Below are 12,665 nucleotides of genomic sequence, written 5' to 3' on the forward strand. Positions count from 1 at the left end.
CAGCAAATATAAGTTCTCTGCTTTGAGGACTAAGAACAGTTATTTTGTTGGTAACTCCGGTTAGTCTTACATATAACAAAAACAAGGACGTGAAAAACTATGACAGCGTTGTTTTTTCAGGTCATTTTCATTCCACTACGTGCTGGTTTATTCTTCGCCGTAACTGGAGAGTCAACATACCTCGCTGAAGAAGCTCTCTTCTTTGGAAGGCACACCAGGAACGTCTACGAAAAATAACATAAGAGATATTTTTTCTTTCTACCGATGAGCGTACCAACAATATATTTTTAACAGCGAAAATTATCCTGCAAAAGACGACAGAAAGAGACAGCTGTGTACAGCTGGAAACATTTTTGGGGCAGAGCAAAATATTCTTGATCACTTATTCCTCGGAGCATACTTTTAGTTACCTCTACTGCCTTGATATTTGTTCGATGATGACTTCCCTTTATTACGTAACGTTTGGCTACTTAGTGTTATCTTTTGTTACAGACAGGTTTCATCTCATCGCACTTGTTTTGTTACCTGTGATATCGTTGCTCGAAAAGTTTTGAAGACGCAAGCCGCAGAAACCCCTTTTCCCCCGTGCAGGTTAGGGAACCGGTTATTGTTCGGGTTGACATCCCTGCCTTTCCTCTTTCTCCTCCTCGTCCACGCGGACATCAGAAATTCTACCGTTTATGAATATTTGTCCTTAATCGGAAAAAGACATTCACGAACGCCGTAAGGAATAGTCTCACAAGCAAACGAGAGTTATTATCATACTCACAGCGACACGCGTTCTGACACTCTTCGAGAGTTTCAAAGTTGTTGCCGTTGCCCTGGCAACCTCCGTAGATGAACTGCTCGCAGGTCTTTGTGGCGTTGTTGAAGTAGTAGCGAGGGAAGTAGCCGTAGCATGGACCAGGGTACTTGGGCTCCAAACACCTGACATCGATGCGTGCTGCGACAGTGAATTGAGCGAGTGCTTATTAATAAAGCTACTGTAATATGCAGAAATGACTTCATTTGGCATCTCTCCTGCAGCAGTTGTCAGCAGCGCACTCTTTTTGGGTATGCTAGAGGTAAAAGGTGCAAGGTTCGGTAGCTCAAAAACAAAGCTGTGCATTCAAGCAAAACGCATAAACAGCTAGGTGTGCACGGACGCTGTTTCACAAGCGCGCAATTGTTATAACTGCTCATGTGCCACACATTTCCGGAGAGCTAATGACAGGTGTTTATGCACTGAATTGAATTACGCTTTGTCATGAAGTGATTATGTGCATTTTTTTCTAACACGGTGCGAGTTGCAGCCACAGAGATTTAATATACGAAAGGCTGCACAACTATCAGCCTGCGGAGATTGCTATACCAGGATTGGAGATTCAGAGTTTCGGTATGGCATTACATTCTTGGGATGTGTTCAGACACCTCTAAAACTGGATCAACCGCATAAATTTTAGATGTGTTCTAATTGTACTGCACGGTGCACTCATATAGGATAAGGAGAAGTCTTATTTCAGTTAGCTGGTCTCATAACAGTTCAGTGACTGCATAGACTATAAATGCACTATTGTGATGTCTAGTTTGTGTCCGCAAAGCATAAACGAAATTTTATTTTCAGAAAAATTGAATGCTTCTGTGTCTACAAAGAAAACACGTAAAAAGGTGTAGATCTTCCTATTTTGCTACATTATTTAACAAATTATCTGATGTAGGTGTCAACCTTTCTTCAATAAAAAGGTTAGACGAATTCCGAATGATGTGTACCTGAAACGTGTATAAATCTCTTGCACCTCATCATGATTTGCGTCGTATGCCTTTTCTCTTGTTTTTGGCTGATTACCGAAAACGGACGCTATTTATTTGTAATTCGCACTGTTCTAAATAGTGTGATGTAAATATTTTCTTTGCACGGACAGTATACCATCGGCACAGCCGCATTTTCAGTGCCGCTGGTGACGCAGGCAGCCGCAACACTGTTTAAGAGGTGTTAGATATCTTTCTTTCTATTAATAGCGACAACCGTCAACAGATCATGTTGTAAACAACACTCCGACTTCTGCAAGCGAATATATAAGCAAACAAAACGTCATTCACTAGAAACATAGAGCCCGCAACTTGAGTAAGACCTGCGGAGAGTCCCGTATGCTGCAAGTAATCATGGTTTCTCTCTGCCAGGTGAGCTGGCTGTTAGGAACTACTAACAGCTGCGACAAGAATGCCAACTACTTGCAAACCCGGCTCACTGCAACCGCGGGAACTTTTCTCATATTTGCTTCTCCTGGCAGAGTGTCGTGCATGGGCACTCACGTGAATTGGCTACACTTCGCGCTGTTTCTTTTATCTTGATATGAAAAAAAGTGTTTCTTGTAGAAGCTCTTTCATAAAGTTTGTTAGCAGTGTTTCAAAACTTAATATTTGAGATAAATGAGATATATGACGTGTTGACGTAAAAGGAAGACCACACATAATGATGACAGTGAATTTTAATGGCGCAAGGGCATCTGCGGAAAAAGAACGTCATGGCACAAGGTATTTTCGTTTGTCAAGGTGGGGTCAAAGACACATTTCACAAGAATTTCACACTAATTAAGCCGAGCACCAGGCCAGGAGAAGCTTTTACCTAATGTACAGCAGCGGCCAACCAGTGGCACCGGGGATCGAACCCCGCACCTCCCGCATGCAAGGTGGTTGCTCAACCACAAGGCCACAGCTGCAGTAAACGCCTCGAGGTAAGTCGTACATAGCTTACAGTTCCTTGGTCTAACGGGAATGCAGCCGTTTTGTGGAGTCCGGAGATTCTTGGTGTCCACCCTTCCTTCCCGCCTCTATAAGGCAGTTTTACCAAAACAAAATATTCACTTGAAGTTTGCTCGTTCTGTGTGCCTTATTTCTGTGGTCCTCATTTCGTTTTTGAACTACTACTTCTTGCTTGGCTATGCACACATCCTAACCGAATCGATCACACTTTCAAGCCGTATTTCAAAATTTTGTCTGCAAATTAACTGCAATTTTCTGGCTTTAGCTGTAGTTTGGTTATGAAGAATTGCTCCACTGAATAGTAGGCATATTCTTTTTCACAATCTGGTTCTTTCAAATGCAATTTGCTCCAGCATTTTGCAAAAAATCAGAGTGTTTGGCTTGTGAGACAAGGCCCATCTTTGCATGATATCACAATCAATTAAACCAGATTTGATTCATATTTTTTCCAAGAAACGTAAATCTCGTTTTCTTCGCCTCGCATTCTGCATTTGTAAGTAGAGCGTGGTTCCAGTAAAATTCTCACAGATCGCGGAAATCAAAACTATGAACACATCGTCTACTGATAGAGGCAAAACCTCGCTCTTGGAAACCGTCTATCTAAAAAACTTAGCTGCATAATTCTGTCAAACTATTTTTCTCACTATTTCACCTTCCAGATACAACCATATACTGCTTGTCGTTCAATTCATCGGATTACAGACCCAGGAAAGAGGAACACAGAAATTTTTCTTACAAAGGTCGCTGGCGCTGTGACGCCCCGAGTAGCTATTACAAGGGTGCGAACCCTCTGGGTTTCTTAAACCACGGCCGCTTCGAACACGCGTGCGCGGCGGGGTAACCCCGCCGCGCGCTCCGATCCAGGTAACCGTGCTTAAACACACAACTTCTGGTCATTCTGTAAAATGCTTAATAAATATTGGATAAGTTCATTAAGGTTTGCATCGACGAATATTGTTCTCTGCATATCTTTTACGACTTGTTGTGATGGCCACTTTACCACTAGAGTTAGCAACTAGAGGTTGAAAAACTTGACACATCAAGCCGACTCACCTTCGAAGAAAGGAGTTTCAGTCGACCCCACACTCAGCAGAGGAAAGGCAGTAACCTCTTCATCCGGAAACTGTATTGGAGATATTACACAGGCTGTCAGTATCATTGCAATTTTTCAAGAAAAAGGAGAATGCGAGAGATTTAGTTAGTAGAGGCAATTTTTTCTGCATTTCAAAACTCTGTCAAACAAAATGGAAGCATTCCTTCGTTCCATTCCCACAAAGCCAGCTAATGCAGAAAAATATTATGCTGTCAACCCGAAAAATTCTCGGTGTAAGAGAGGGTTAACGGTTATTTGTGCTTGTTCATTGCCAAGCTCTGATTGATTATGTGAGTTAGACAAGTAAATATTTTCAGGCGGTGCTGGTAATTCAACTAAAATCAAACACTCATCTGGCCAATTGATCAATTTTTCGACGAAAACATCCAACGGTACGTTTTTACGGAAAGGTAGAAAGTTTCGTATTAAGGGTCAAAGTAGCTAGAAATTTTAGCTTGCAAATTCTAGAAATTCTCTTACGAACACCTAAGGGACGGTGTGGTACCTACTACCATTAAAAACTTGCAGATAGCGCTGTATATAATTAACCCTAATAATTTTATTACTGGCTTTTACTTTTTTATTGCGTTCAAAATGTAATTGGCGTCTAATTTTTAGTAAACGTAACCTTAATGATGCCTATTAAAAACCGTAAATTGTAAATGAAGGGATTTATTATGGAACAACAAAGCTCCGCAAATTGTAGCACACTATTACAAAAACAGCGAGCTTGCTGCGCACAAAGTTGTGTACATAGTGCCCTCTAGTGCCAGTATTTCTTTGATATGCTACAATGGTGGCGAAGCTAGAGCAATGGGGAACCACACAGACATCCCATATGCTACATATTGAAAACTTCGGAGATGTCATGAGTTATAAAGAAGTTTTCTAATTACGAAACGCACTGTAAAGGAAATACGCTTTCACTAAGAAAAACAACGCTATATTATTGTTCAGTCAATGCCTGCCGCCATTTAAATCGCTCTAATCGCAATCATTTTGCTGATACCTGGGCTCTGAAGTGTTTCGCAAGGTAAATTCACGAGACAAGGGGGGAACTTGAAGAAATCTGCACATAATGTACTTGTTTCATTAGAAAATGATGCAACAAAAATTCTAAATGCTAGCGCTTATTTGGTGGGCACCGTGCTTTCTCTCTGCGCATGAACACACTGTTTGCCGCCAGCAGGGGTCGCTTTTGGCACAGCGAGCAATATATATTGTATGAGGCATTATCTTGGCCGTCAATCAAATATCATGCTTCCGTATCAACATAAAAAAACGAATCGCAAGGCGCGCTGCTATCTACAGCCCACGTAGCTTATATTTATGGCAATAAAGAGGTCTAAAGCGGCAAAGCAATGAGAATGTTATCAGTAAAATGGCCTGTCCTTTGTTGCATTTTTTTTGTAATCCCGCATATTGGTTTGGCGCGTGTTACTCGCTCTTTTTCATGCGTTTCACGGAACAGGGTGGAACTAATACAACTCTAACTAGCCGGTATGCGTTCTTTCATACGAGGCGAAACGCGTTAAACTGAGCCACACGTGATTTCATTGTGTTTGGCTGTGTCTTGTCGGTTTCTGAGCACCACACGTAAACTCATGTGGGACACACTGTGACATGTGTGAAAGCGTATGCAGCGCGGGTGATTTTAATTAAGGCATATTTGTGACACCTATAAGGTCGTTTTCAAAACGAGTGAGTATAACAGACTCGATGTGGCACGCAGGAATTCTAATGCAACAAATAGGAATCGTTTTACGCGAAAATTTATGACTCGTACCAATTCATGCCAGACACATTTGTGACGCACTGGAACTTGAAGGTAGCACACAGGAAATCATGAGGCATATTTGTGACACATATTATTCTCACGTGGCACATATGGTTTGAAAAAAGACTTATCAGCTCAAGTGAAAACGTTGTAGTCCGCTTCCACGTGTGCGAGTTTTTTCCCTTGAGTCGGTTCTCAGCTTTTATTCTGATCAGTATCTCCGTCATGAATACTAGTGCTTCCTTACGTGTAACCCGGCCGCGGCGGCTGCGTTTTTATGGAGGAAAAACGCTAAGGCGCCCGTGTGCGGTGCGATGTCAGTGCACGTTAAAGATCCCCAGGAGGTCGAAATTATTCCGGAGCCCTCCACTACGGCGCCTATTACTTCCTTTCTTCTTTCACTCCCTCCTTTATCCCTTCCCTTACGGCGCGGTTCAGGTGTCCAACGATGTATGAGACAGATACTGCGCCATTTCCTTTCTCCCTAAAAAAACCAATTATTATTATTATTATTACGTGTAGACACACATGGTAGCGTTCATCCATTTCGCGACTGCCTGTAAAAGCATTTATTTACCTGTGAAGGTTATAGTTGTTATCCCTCCCAAACGTGTAACTCACTGTATGCAACACGCCCTGGTGAACGAAAAGGGCAGTCAGCTTGTTAAACTTATTTGACAGCTGCTTATTACTAATTTTTCCAGAAAAATAAACTATTTCTTATCTATACAGGCATTCGCATTGCAAACATTCATATCTTTGCAACCAATGGGATGCGATCTTCTTACAACACCAAACGTTGGGTAAAAAAGACAACGATGTGTTAGGGGGTTCCCATCAACCATGTGAAGCGCAGTGTTCAGCGGAGTGGCTAGACAGTCCACGTACCTGTGGACGTTTAGTCTTCCAATGACGGACCGCACCTTCGGCTCCGGAGATGGCTGTAAAAAAGGCAATAAATATTATTTATTCGTTTTCTGAACAAAGATCCACTATTTTCTTTGCCATAAAAAACTAAACACCTCACAAAGCATACTAAACTCTACAGCTGTGGACATTCCAGCGGCAGTTGCGAAGAAAAATTAATCACTTATTCCTTGCAGCAAAATCTTTGTTATCCCACTTCCTCGGTGTTTGTACACAGGCATATTGCTTTCAGTGAACTAACTTTCTGCATTATATCTTGTTTTTTACGTGAAATACAGGGGCGGCCACCATCTCTCGGCAGTTCTGGGTGAAGTGTCCTGCCCTACGCTAATAGAACCTCCTCAAAAGAGCGCCGATAGCTCACCCTTTAGTGAATGCTAGAAACTAGGTATCATGAAATGGATAGCTATTTTTGTAAATCATTTGAAGTATCTACCGAGCTAATAGTTTCTCTCACTAGCTAAACTTAGCCCGAATAGCAGTCTTTGAGTAATCAAGCAATGCAGTGGAGTGCGGCCATGCAAGCCTCTTTCAACCTCTCCTTCTTTTCAGTTTCTGAAACGATCATGCCGAAACAACACTAAAGCAGTCTGTTATAGTGGTAGGAGCAGGTAACCTGCTATCAGTATTTGGAAACAGTTCAAACAAGCATTAATTCGCTGCCTCTGATATGCCAACTCTTTTCTTGAAAGCCCTTTAAAGAAACATTTGATTGTGAACTCTTTTCTAACCTTCCGGCTTTTAGAGCCATAGGTGTCATAATTAGGAATATCTGGAAGAAAGTATCATTTGCGCAGAGTATGCACCACTAAGCATGAGGATTTTTCTTTTTCGATAAATTGATTGCAACATCAGCAGACCTAAACTCAGTATAAAGAGTGCTCTGGATGCAGACTTGCCGTTATCACTTTGACGTCGAAGAATAATTGTATATAGTAACTATATAAGCGCAGACAATCAAGTTCCGGCGAAATGCCTGTTCTGACGGCGCCCTAATTACTAGGGTACACGAGCTCTTGCATGAAGAATTACTGATTTTTGAGTGGCATTTAAGATTCACCACAAAAAGGGGACGAAAATTCAATGAATTCTTCGTAATGTCGCGAAGTCGGTATGAGACCAATGATAGGGTGCCTGTGTCCAAATAACACAACACTGCCGCGAATAGGGCGAAAATTCCACGAGTAGAAGATCCATTGACTATGCGTAGCACGAATTTTAGCAAGAACATCAGCAGCACGCAGTGCCAAATATTCCCGCTTAAGTGCTTCTACATCGATTTGCGTGGCGCGTACATTTCGATATTGGGCCGTCAAAGATTATCCAGGAAGTCGGTGTCCATCCTTCCCGACGCGTTAATCTTCTCTGCGTTCCGGCGCATGCGTGTGGGCTAAGGCCTCCTGCTTGCGCGTCTGCATTCCGAACGCCACCTCGCGGCGACATCTATGCCTGCCTAGCAGCGGCATTTCACTGTCCGATTCGTGTCGGAAATCAGAGAAAGCCAGCAGTTCGAAATGCAGTTGAACGGTTTTTACCGATACTAGTACACTTGTGCTTCAGGCTCAACGTATCTTGGAAACCAGCTCGTCTCGCATGCAAGCCCCGCCGCGGTGGCTCAGTGGTTAGAGCGCTCGACTACTGATCCGGAGTTCCCGGGTTCGAACCCGACCGCGGCGGCTGCGTTTTTATGGAGGAAAAACGCTAAGGCGCCCGTGTGCTGTGCGATGTCAGTGCATGTTAAAGATCCCCAGGTGGTCGAAATTATTCCGGAGCCCTCCACTACGGCACCTATTCTTCCTTTCTTCTTTCACTCCCTCCTTTATCCCTTCCCTTACGACGCGGTTCAGGTGTCCAAAGATATATGAGACAGATACTGCGCCATTTCCTTTCCCCAAAAATCCAATTATTATTATTATTATTCGCATGCAAACTACACCCTGAGCACGGGCGTCTGCGCTGACATTCCGTTTTGTTGGTTGGGGTGCACAGACAAGCCATACCACACATCACGCCACCGCCGAGTTACACGGGGCGGCGGCACGCGCTGTTGTGTAGTCCGTTCGGGGTTGCTTCCCTCCACTTCCGGCGCCCGAAGGCGCCTGGCGTATTGCATTGAACCGCGCCTTGCCCCTTCGCGTCTTGTTGCCTACCCGCCGCGGGTGTTCTGTTTCCTCCTCCCCCTCTCATTCTCTTTCTGCGAGAAAACTATCACGTACGCCGCCAGCTCGAGGAATCATGCATGAACAGCAGCGGCAGAAGATTTGTGTTTAAACAGCGCACCAAAGGTTATTTTTATTGCGTGCTTAACGATGCCTAATCGTAATCGTCTGGAATTTCGGTGCCGCTGGGCGAGTATGGACGCAGTATGGATGTGACAATATACTCTTCAGTCGAAGCAGGAATGAAAGCATTGGACAAGGTCTGGCAAGCGTGCTCGAAAGGATAAAATCACCTATTTCTAGTGTGGTGAAGAAATGACCGGTCTTCTGACTTTCAGGACCACCAAAAAATCAAAAATGCATAATACTACCGGAGGATAAAAAGCCAGGGTGCACTTTCGAATCTTATAGGACTATTCAAAAATTTCCAATCGTTTGACCATCCGGCTCCAATGCGGGAGTAAAAGAGTTCGATCCCCAAAGCCCCCGGGTACCCACCTGTAAAAAAATTTGTACGAGCTTTCGCCTGGACTGGTGCCTGGCTTAATTAGGCTTATGTGCTTGGGAAATGTGCATTTGATGTCATTGGCAGTTTAAGAAGAAAGGGACACAATGAGCTTTACTGCGTAGGGCTGGTTTCGGTAGCTTGCGGATAGTTTTTTTCATTAAGTTAGGGTAGGGTGACTTAAGGCCTTTTTCCAAGTATTTCATTCCAGAAGATCCAACCACACGCCAGCGGGAATCTTGTACCCCACTAAAAAACCAGCAGGCACACTGCGGCACTGGGGATCGAATTCAGCACTTCCCGAATGCCTGGCGCAGACTCATCGAATAGACACAAGTTTGGTCTGTCAAAAAAAAAAAAACGGTCAAAAAGCTGTCCTTGCTTGCGCACAAACGTGCTTTCATTAACTTCCGCATTGACTCTTCTGCTTAAACACTTTTTAACCCCTTTCATTCTGTGAACACCCGTCCCTAAAATTGATCGTTGGTATACTAAATAGATACGAAATTGTTTAGAGTTGGGGCCCTGCTTTAGCTGTCTGCTTTAAATACGTAATTTAAACGCAGTCTGATATCTTCTGTTACTTGTGCTCTAGAATGCGTCCCGGAGTAAGAAAATTTTACATAACAAACATGTCAGGCAGCCGCCTATGTGTCCTTTAAACTTTTTCGGCGCGCTTTTTTTTCTGGGACCAAAGAACTCCTATCAAACCGCACTCGTGTAGACGGGTCGCATGCTCTGGGCTCGAAAACGTTTTTTACTCCGGCGATGATTGATATTTCCGAGCACATTCGATGCAGTAGGTTTTCATGTCGCTCAGTCTTTCCTCGTAGGAAAGTGTTACAGCTCACTGCGGTAAAGTATATTTGAGGTACATTGGAAAGGCAGTTCACAGTGCTCGCAAGTACGAATACAAACTGGAGAGAGATGCGGCTTTCTCCCGCACGTGTGCGGACAACTACGTCATTCAGTGACACCGACGATGACAGCCTAAATTGCATGTGCTTCTTTAAGAGGAATCTATATTTAATCAAAAACGCTAGCAGCAGCGTTCAGGACACGAAAGAAAGCGAATAAAATTCGCAGTGGCTCAGCTCGGCTATGCCAGGGTATACGCAGCGTGAGCTACGCTGAGCCGCTGAGCAGCAATTTCTCTCTCCTTCTCGATGGCTATACCACAGTGGCAAACGCCCCGCTATATGTATAACCCCACTGATACCTCTGCGCTTGTGCACAAAAAGAGAGGCGCTATCCGGCTCCGGCGCAGCGTCAGACTTGGCTACTGCGCAACGGACGCGCACAGCTGGGCACGCGCCGGCGCCAGTGCGTCTGCCGCGGCTATGGCGTCACTCCTCTGGAATGCACCGACGGGCGAGGCGCGCGCGGCAGCGGCGGCTCCGGCGCGCCCGGTGTGCACACTGTGACGTCACTGCTCCTCGCGCATGCGCAGCACGGCTCTACAGGAGCCAAGGAGAAAGTGCTCAACCTCGGCAAGTGTAGCTCAGGCTACAAAAAAATCAAAGGTCCTCGGTGTTGGTGCACAGCTAAGCTCAAATGAAGTGGCCTTCGTCACCCGTGAGTCTAAGAAGGAGGGCGCTGATTTCTCGCCTGTCAGGTACAGAACAGGACCGCAACAACAAATTTTTTGTGAACGACGAGAATTATTCAATAACTTCTTTTCGGAGGGCACATCCAAAACCACATAAGCACCTTCAAAACTTTTTCAAGTGAAACTTCTCGAAATACGGTAACTTAGAACACCCGGCGGAGATGCATTTCTGCGTTCCTAAAAAAAGCGCAAAAATAGTTTCGTACTATAGAGGCTAGCACTCGACCATATAAGAAGTATGTTTATAAGCCGATTGCATTTGTTTCAAAGGCAGTTAGCTCTCAATGGGCGTAATGGTCTCGTGTGCCGTGTCTATAGACGAAAATTTTTAAGTGGTGCACTTCTGACGTACTGTTGACGTGTTGGCACGGTACTGCCTACTTTGAATCTACTACAAGTACATTGAAGTGCTTGCAGCATTATAAACGAGAGGAAATAGGTCACGACTACCATTTCATTCCTTTAGTTAAATTTACAGCTACACGCAAGCGTTTAAAGAATTGGCGAACTGAAGAGTGAAGCGTGGTTAGCGGAATAACGGTAATCCCGAATTAACAAGAAAGCCATAACATTGCACAGGCTGAGCACTACTGAAGGGCTTGCGTAGGCTGTTAAGCCATAAGACATTTTATATCGACACGGCCACTACTGAGAAATCCACCCAGTAAAACATGCGTATCATTGGTAATCATTAGAAACACTGAAGAATTTTTGTTAAACTTCCTGGCTTTGGTGGAGAGCTATTGTCATAAAGGGTTCAGTAGGATTCCAATGCGCAAATTACTACCTAAAGCGCGGTGTCTCCTACTCGTTGATTAGGTTTATGCTTTTTGAATATGAACCTATGCTATATTTTATGGCCATAGTGAGAAAGAAGCCTTCTAAGCCACATTTTTTAGTCGCCGCTATTATTGAATTATCACCGTTTCCATTTCGCTCTATTTACCTCTCTACATCTCCACTTTCTATTTTCTGATGGGTGCAGCACATTAAAGGTTTTTTTTGCGCAACTGACGCTGACATCCCAAACTCGCCGAATTTAAAGACTACGAGTGCGCGCGTTAGGTCCACTACTTAATCATCTAGCTTTAATGGAATGTTCGCAAAGTGTTTTGAGCCAACAACTCACTCACCCAGTGCGCTGCAGCACAGCGCCAGCAGCACGAGAGACTTCATGCTGCGTCTATGGGTGTACAAATTCTACTGCCACTGGCCCACCGAAACCGCCGACTTCTTATAGGCACGGGGCCTTCCAAGGCGCCGTTCCGTGGCGAAGATAAAAACAGCTTGGTAAACCGTATTTCTTCACCGCTAAAGCGCCACCCTGGGAGAAGTCGGCTATCAGTTGCTGCCTATAGAGGCGCACAAGAGTGATGTTTACGACGACCGCGCTCCACAACCGCTGCACAAGCCTTTCTGCGCTGTGCAAGCCTGACACGTGCTGTCAAAGGTTGCGTGTGACTTTTAGTTCTAAATCAGCTGCGAATATTCGCACAGTGCAATAGGTACCAGAATGCGTTCCATCTCAGCACGTCCGTAGCTGACCCAGCGACTGTCTCTGAAAATTTTCATCTTTTTGCGTTTCCCCCGACACTTTTTGCGAGCCTGTTCTGTTTTCAGTAGCGAACGTTTTCTGCTAGCTACAAATCGGAAAGAGTGTTGCGCAATCAGACACAATTTCTGAAGTGTGGTTTATCACGTTTAGGAGGGCTGGAAAGTAAACACTGGGAGTAAAAACGAATACAGAACAGAGTAGCAATCTGCATCTTAAGGGTGACATTAACTTGATATGTAACTGATGGGATGAACAGCAACACATGACAAAAATTTTAGCCCGCCAAACAGAGCGATGA

The 12,665-nt window shown here is 44.3% G+C and overlaps 1 protein-coding gene and 1 non-coding gene across 2 annotated transcripts in view; one reads left to right on the forward strand and one right to left on the reverse strand.

Moving 5' to 3' along the window:
- Positions 1–12,039, reverse strand: part of LOC144132623 (actinia tenebrosa protease inhibitors-like) — a 34,086-nt gene extending 22,047 nt beyond the window's left edge. Inside the window, exons 1-5 of the mRNA XM_077665155.1 lie at positions 11,946–12,039; positions 6,501–6,553; positions 3,796–3,865; positions 770–943; positions 181–224 (exon numbers count right to left, since the gene is read on the reverse strand). Coding sequence (XP_077521281.1) covers positions 181–224; positions 770–943; positions 3,796–3,865; positions 6,501–6,553; positions 11,946–11,988 — 384 coding nt within the window. The 5' untranslated portion in view covers positions 11,989–12,039. The remainder of the gene's footprint in view (positions 1–180; positions 225–769; positions 944–3,795; positions 3,866–6,500; positions 6,554–11,945) is intronic.
- On the forward strand, positions 8,144–8,215 carry TRNAS-ACU (transfer RNA serine (anticodon ACU)). Its single transcript has one exon. It is a non-coding gene; the product is annotated as a tRNA-Ser (tRNA).
- Positions 12,040–12,665: the final 626 nt, after the last annotated feature.

This window comes from Amblyomma americanum, chromosome 5 (genome assembly GCF_052857255.1).
Source record: "Amblyomma americanum isolate KBUSLIRL-KWMA chromosome 5, ASM5285725v1, whole genome shotgun sequence".
NCBI classification, from domain to species: Eukaryota; Metazoa; Arthropoda; class Arachnida; order Ixodida; family Ixodidae; genus Amblyomma; species Amblyomma americanum.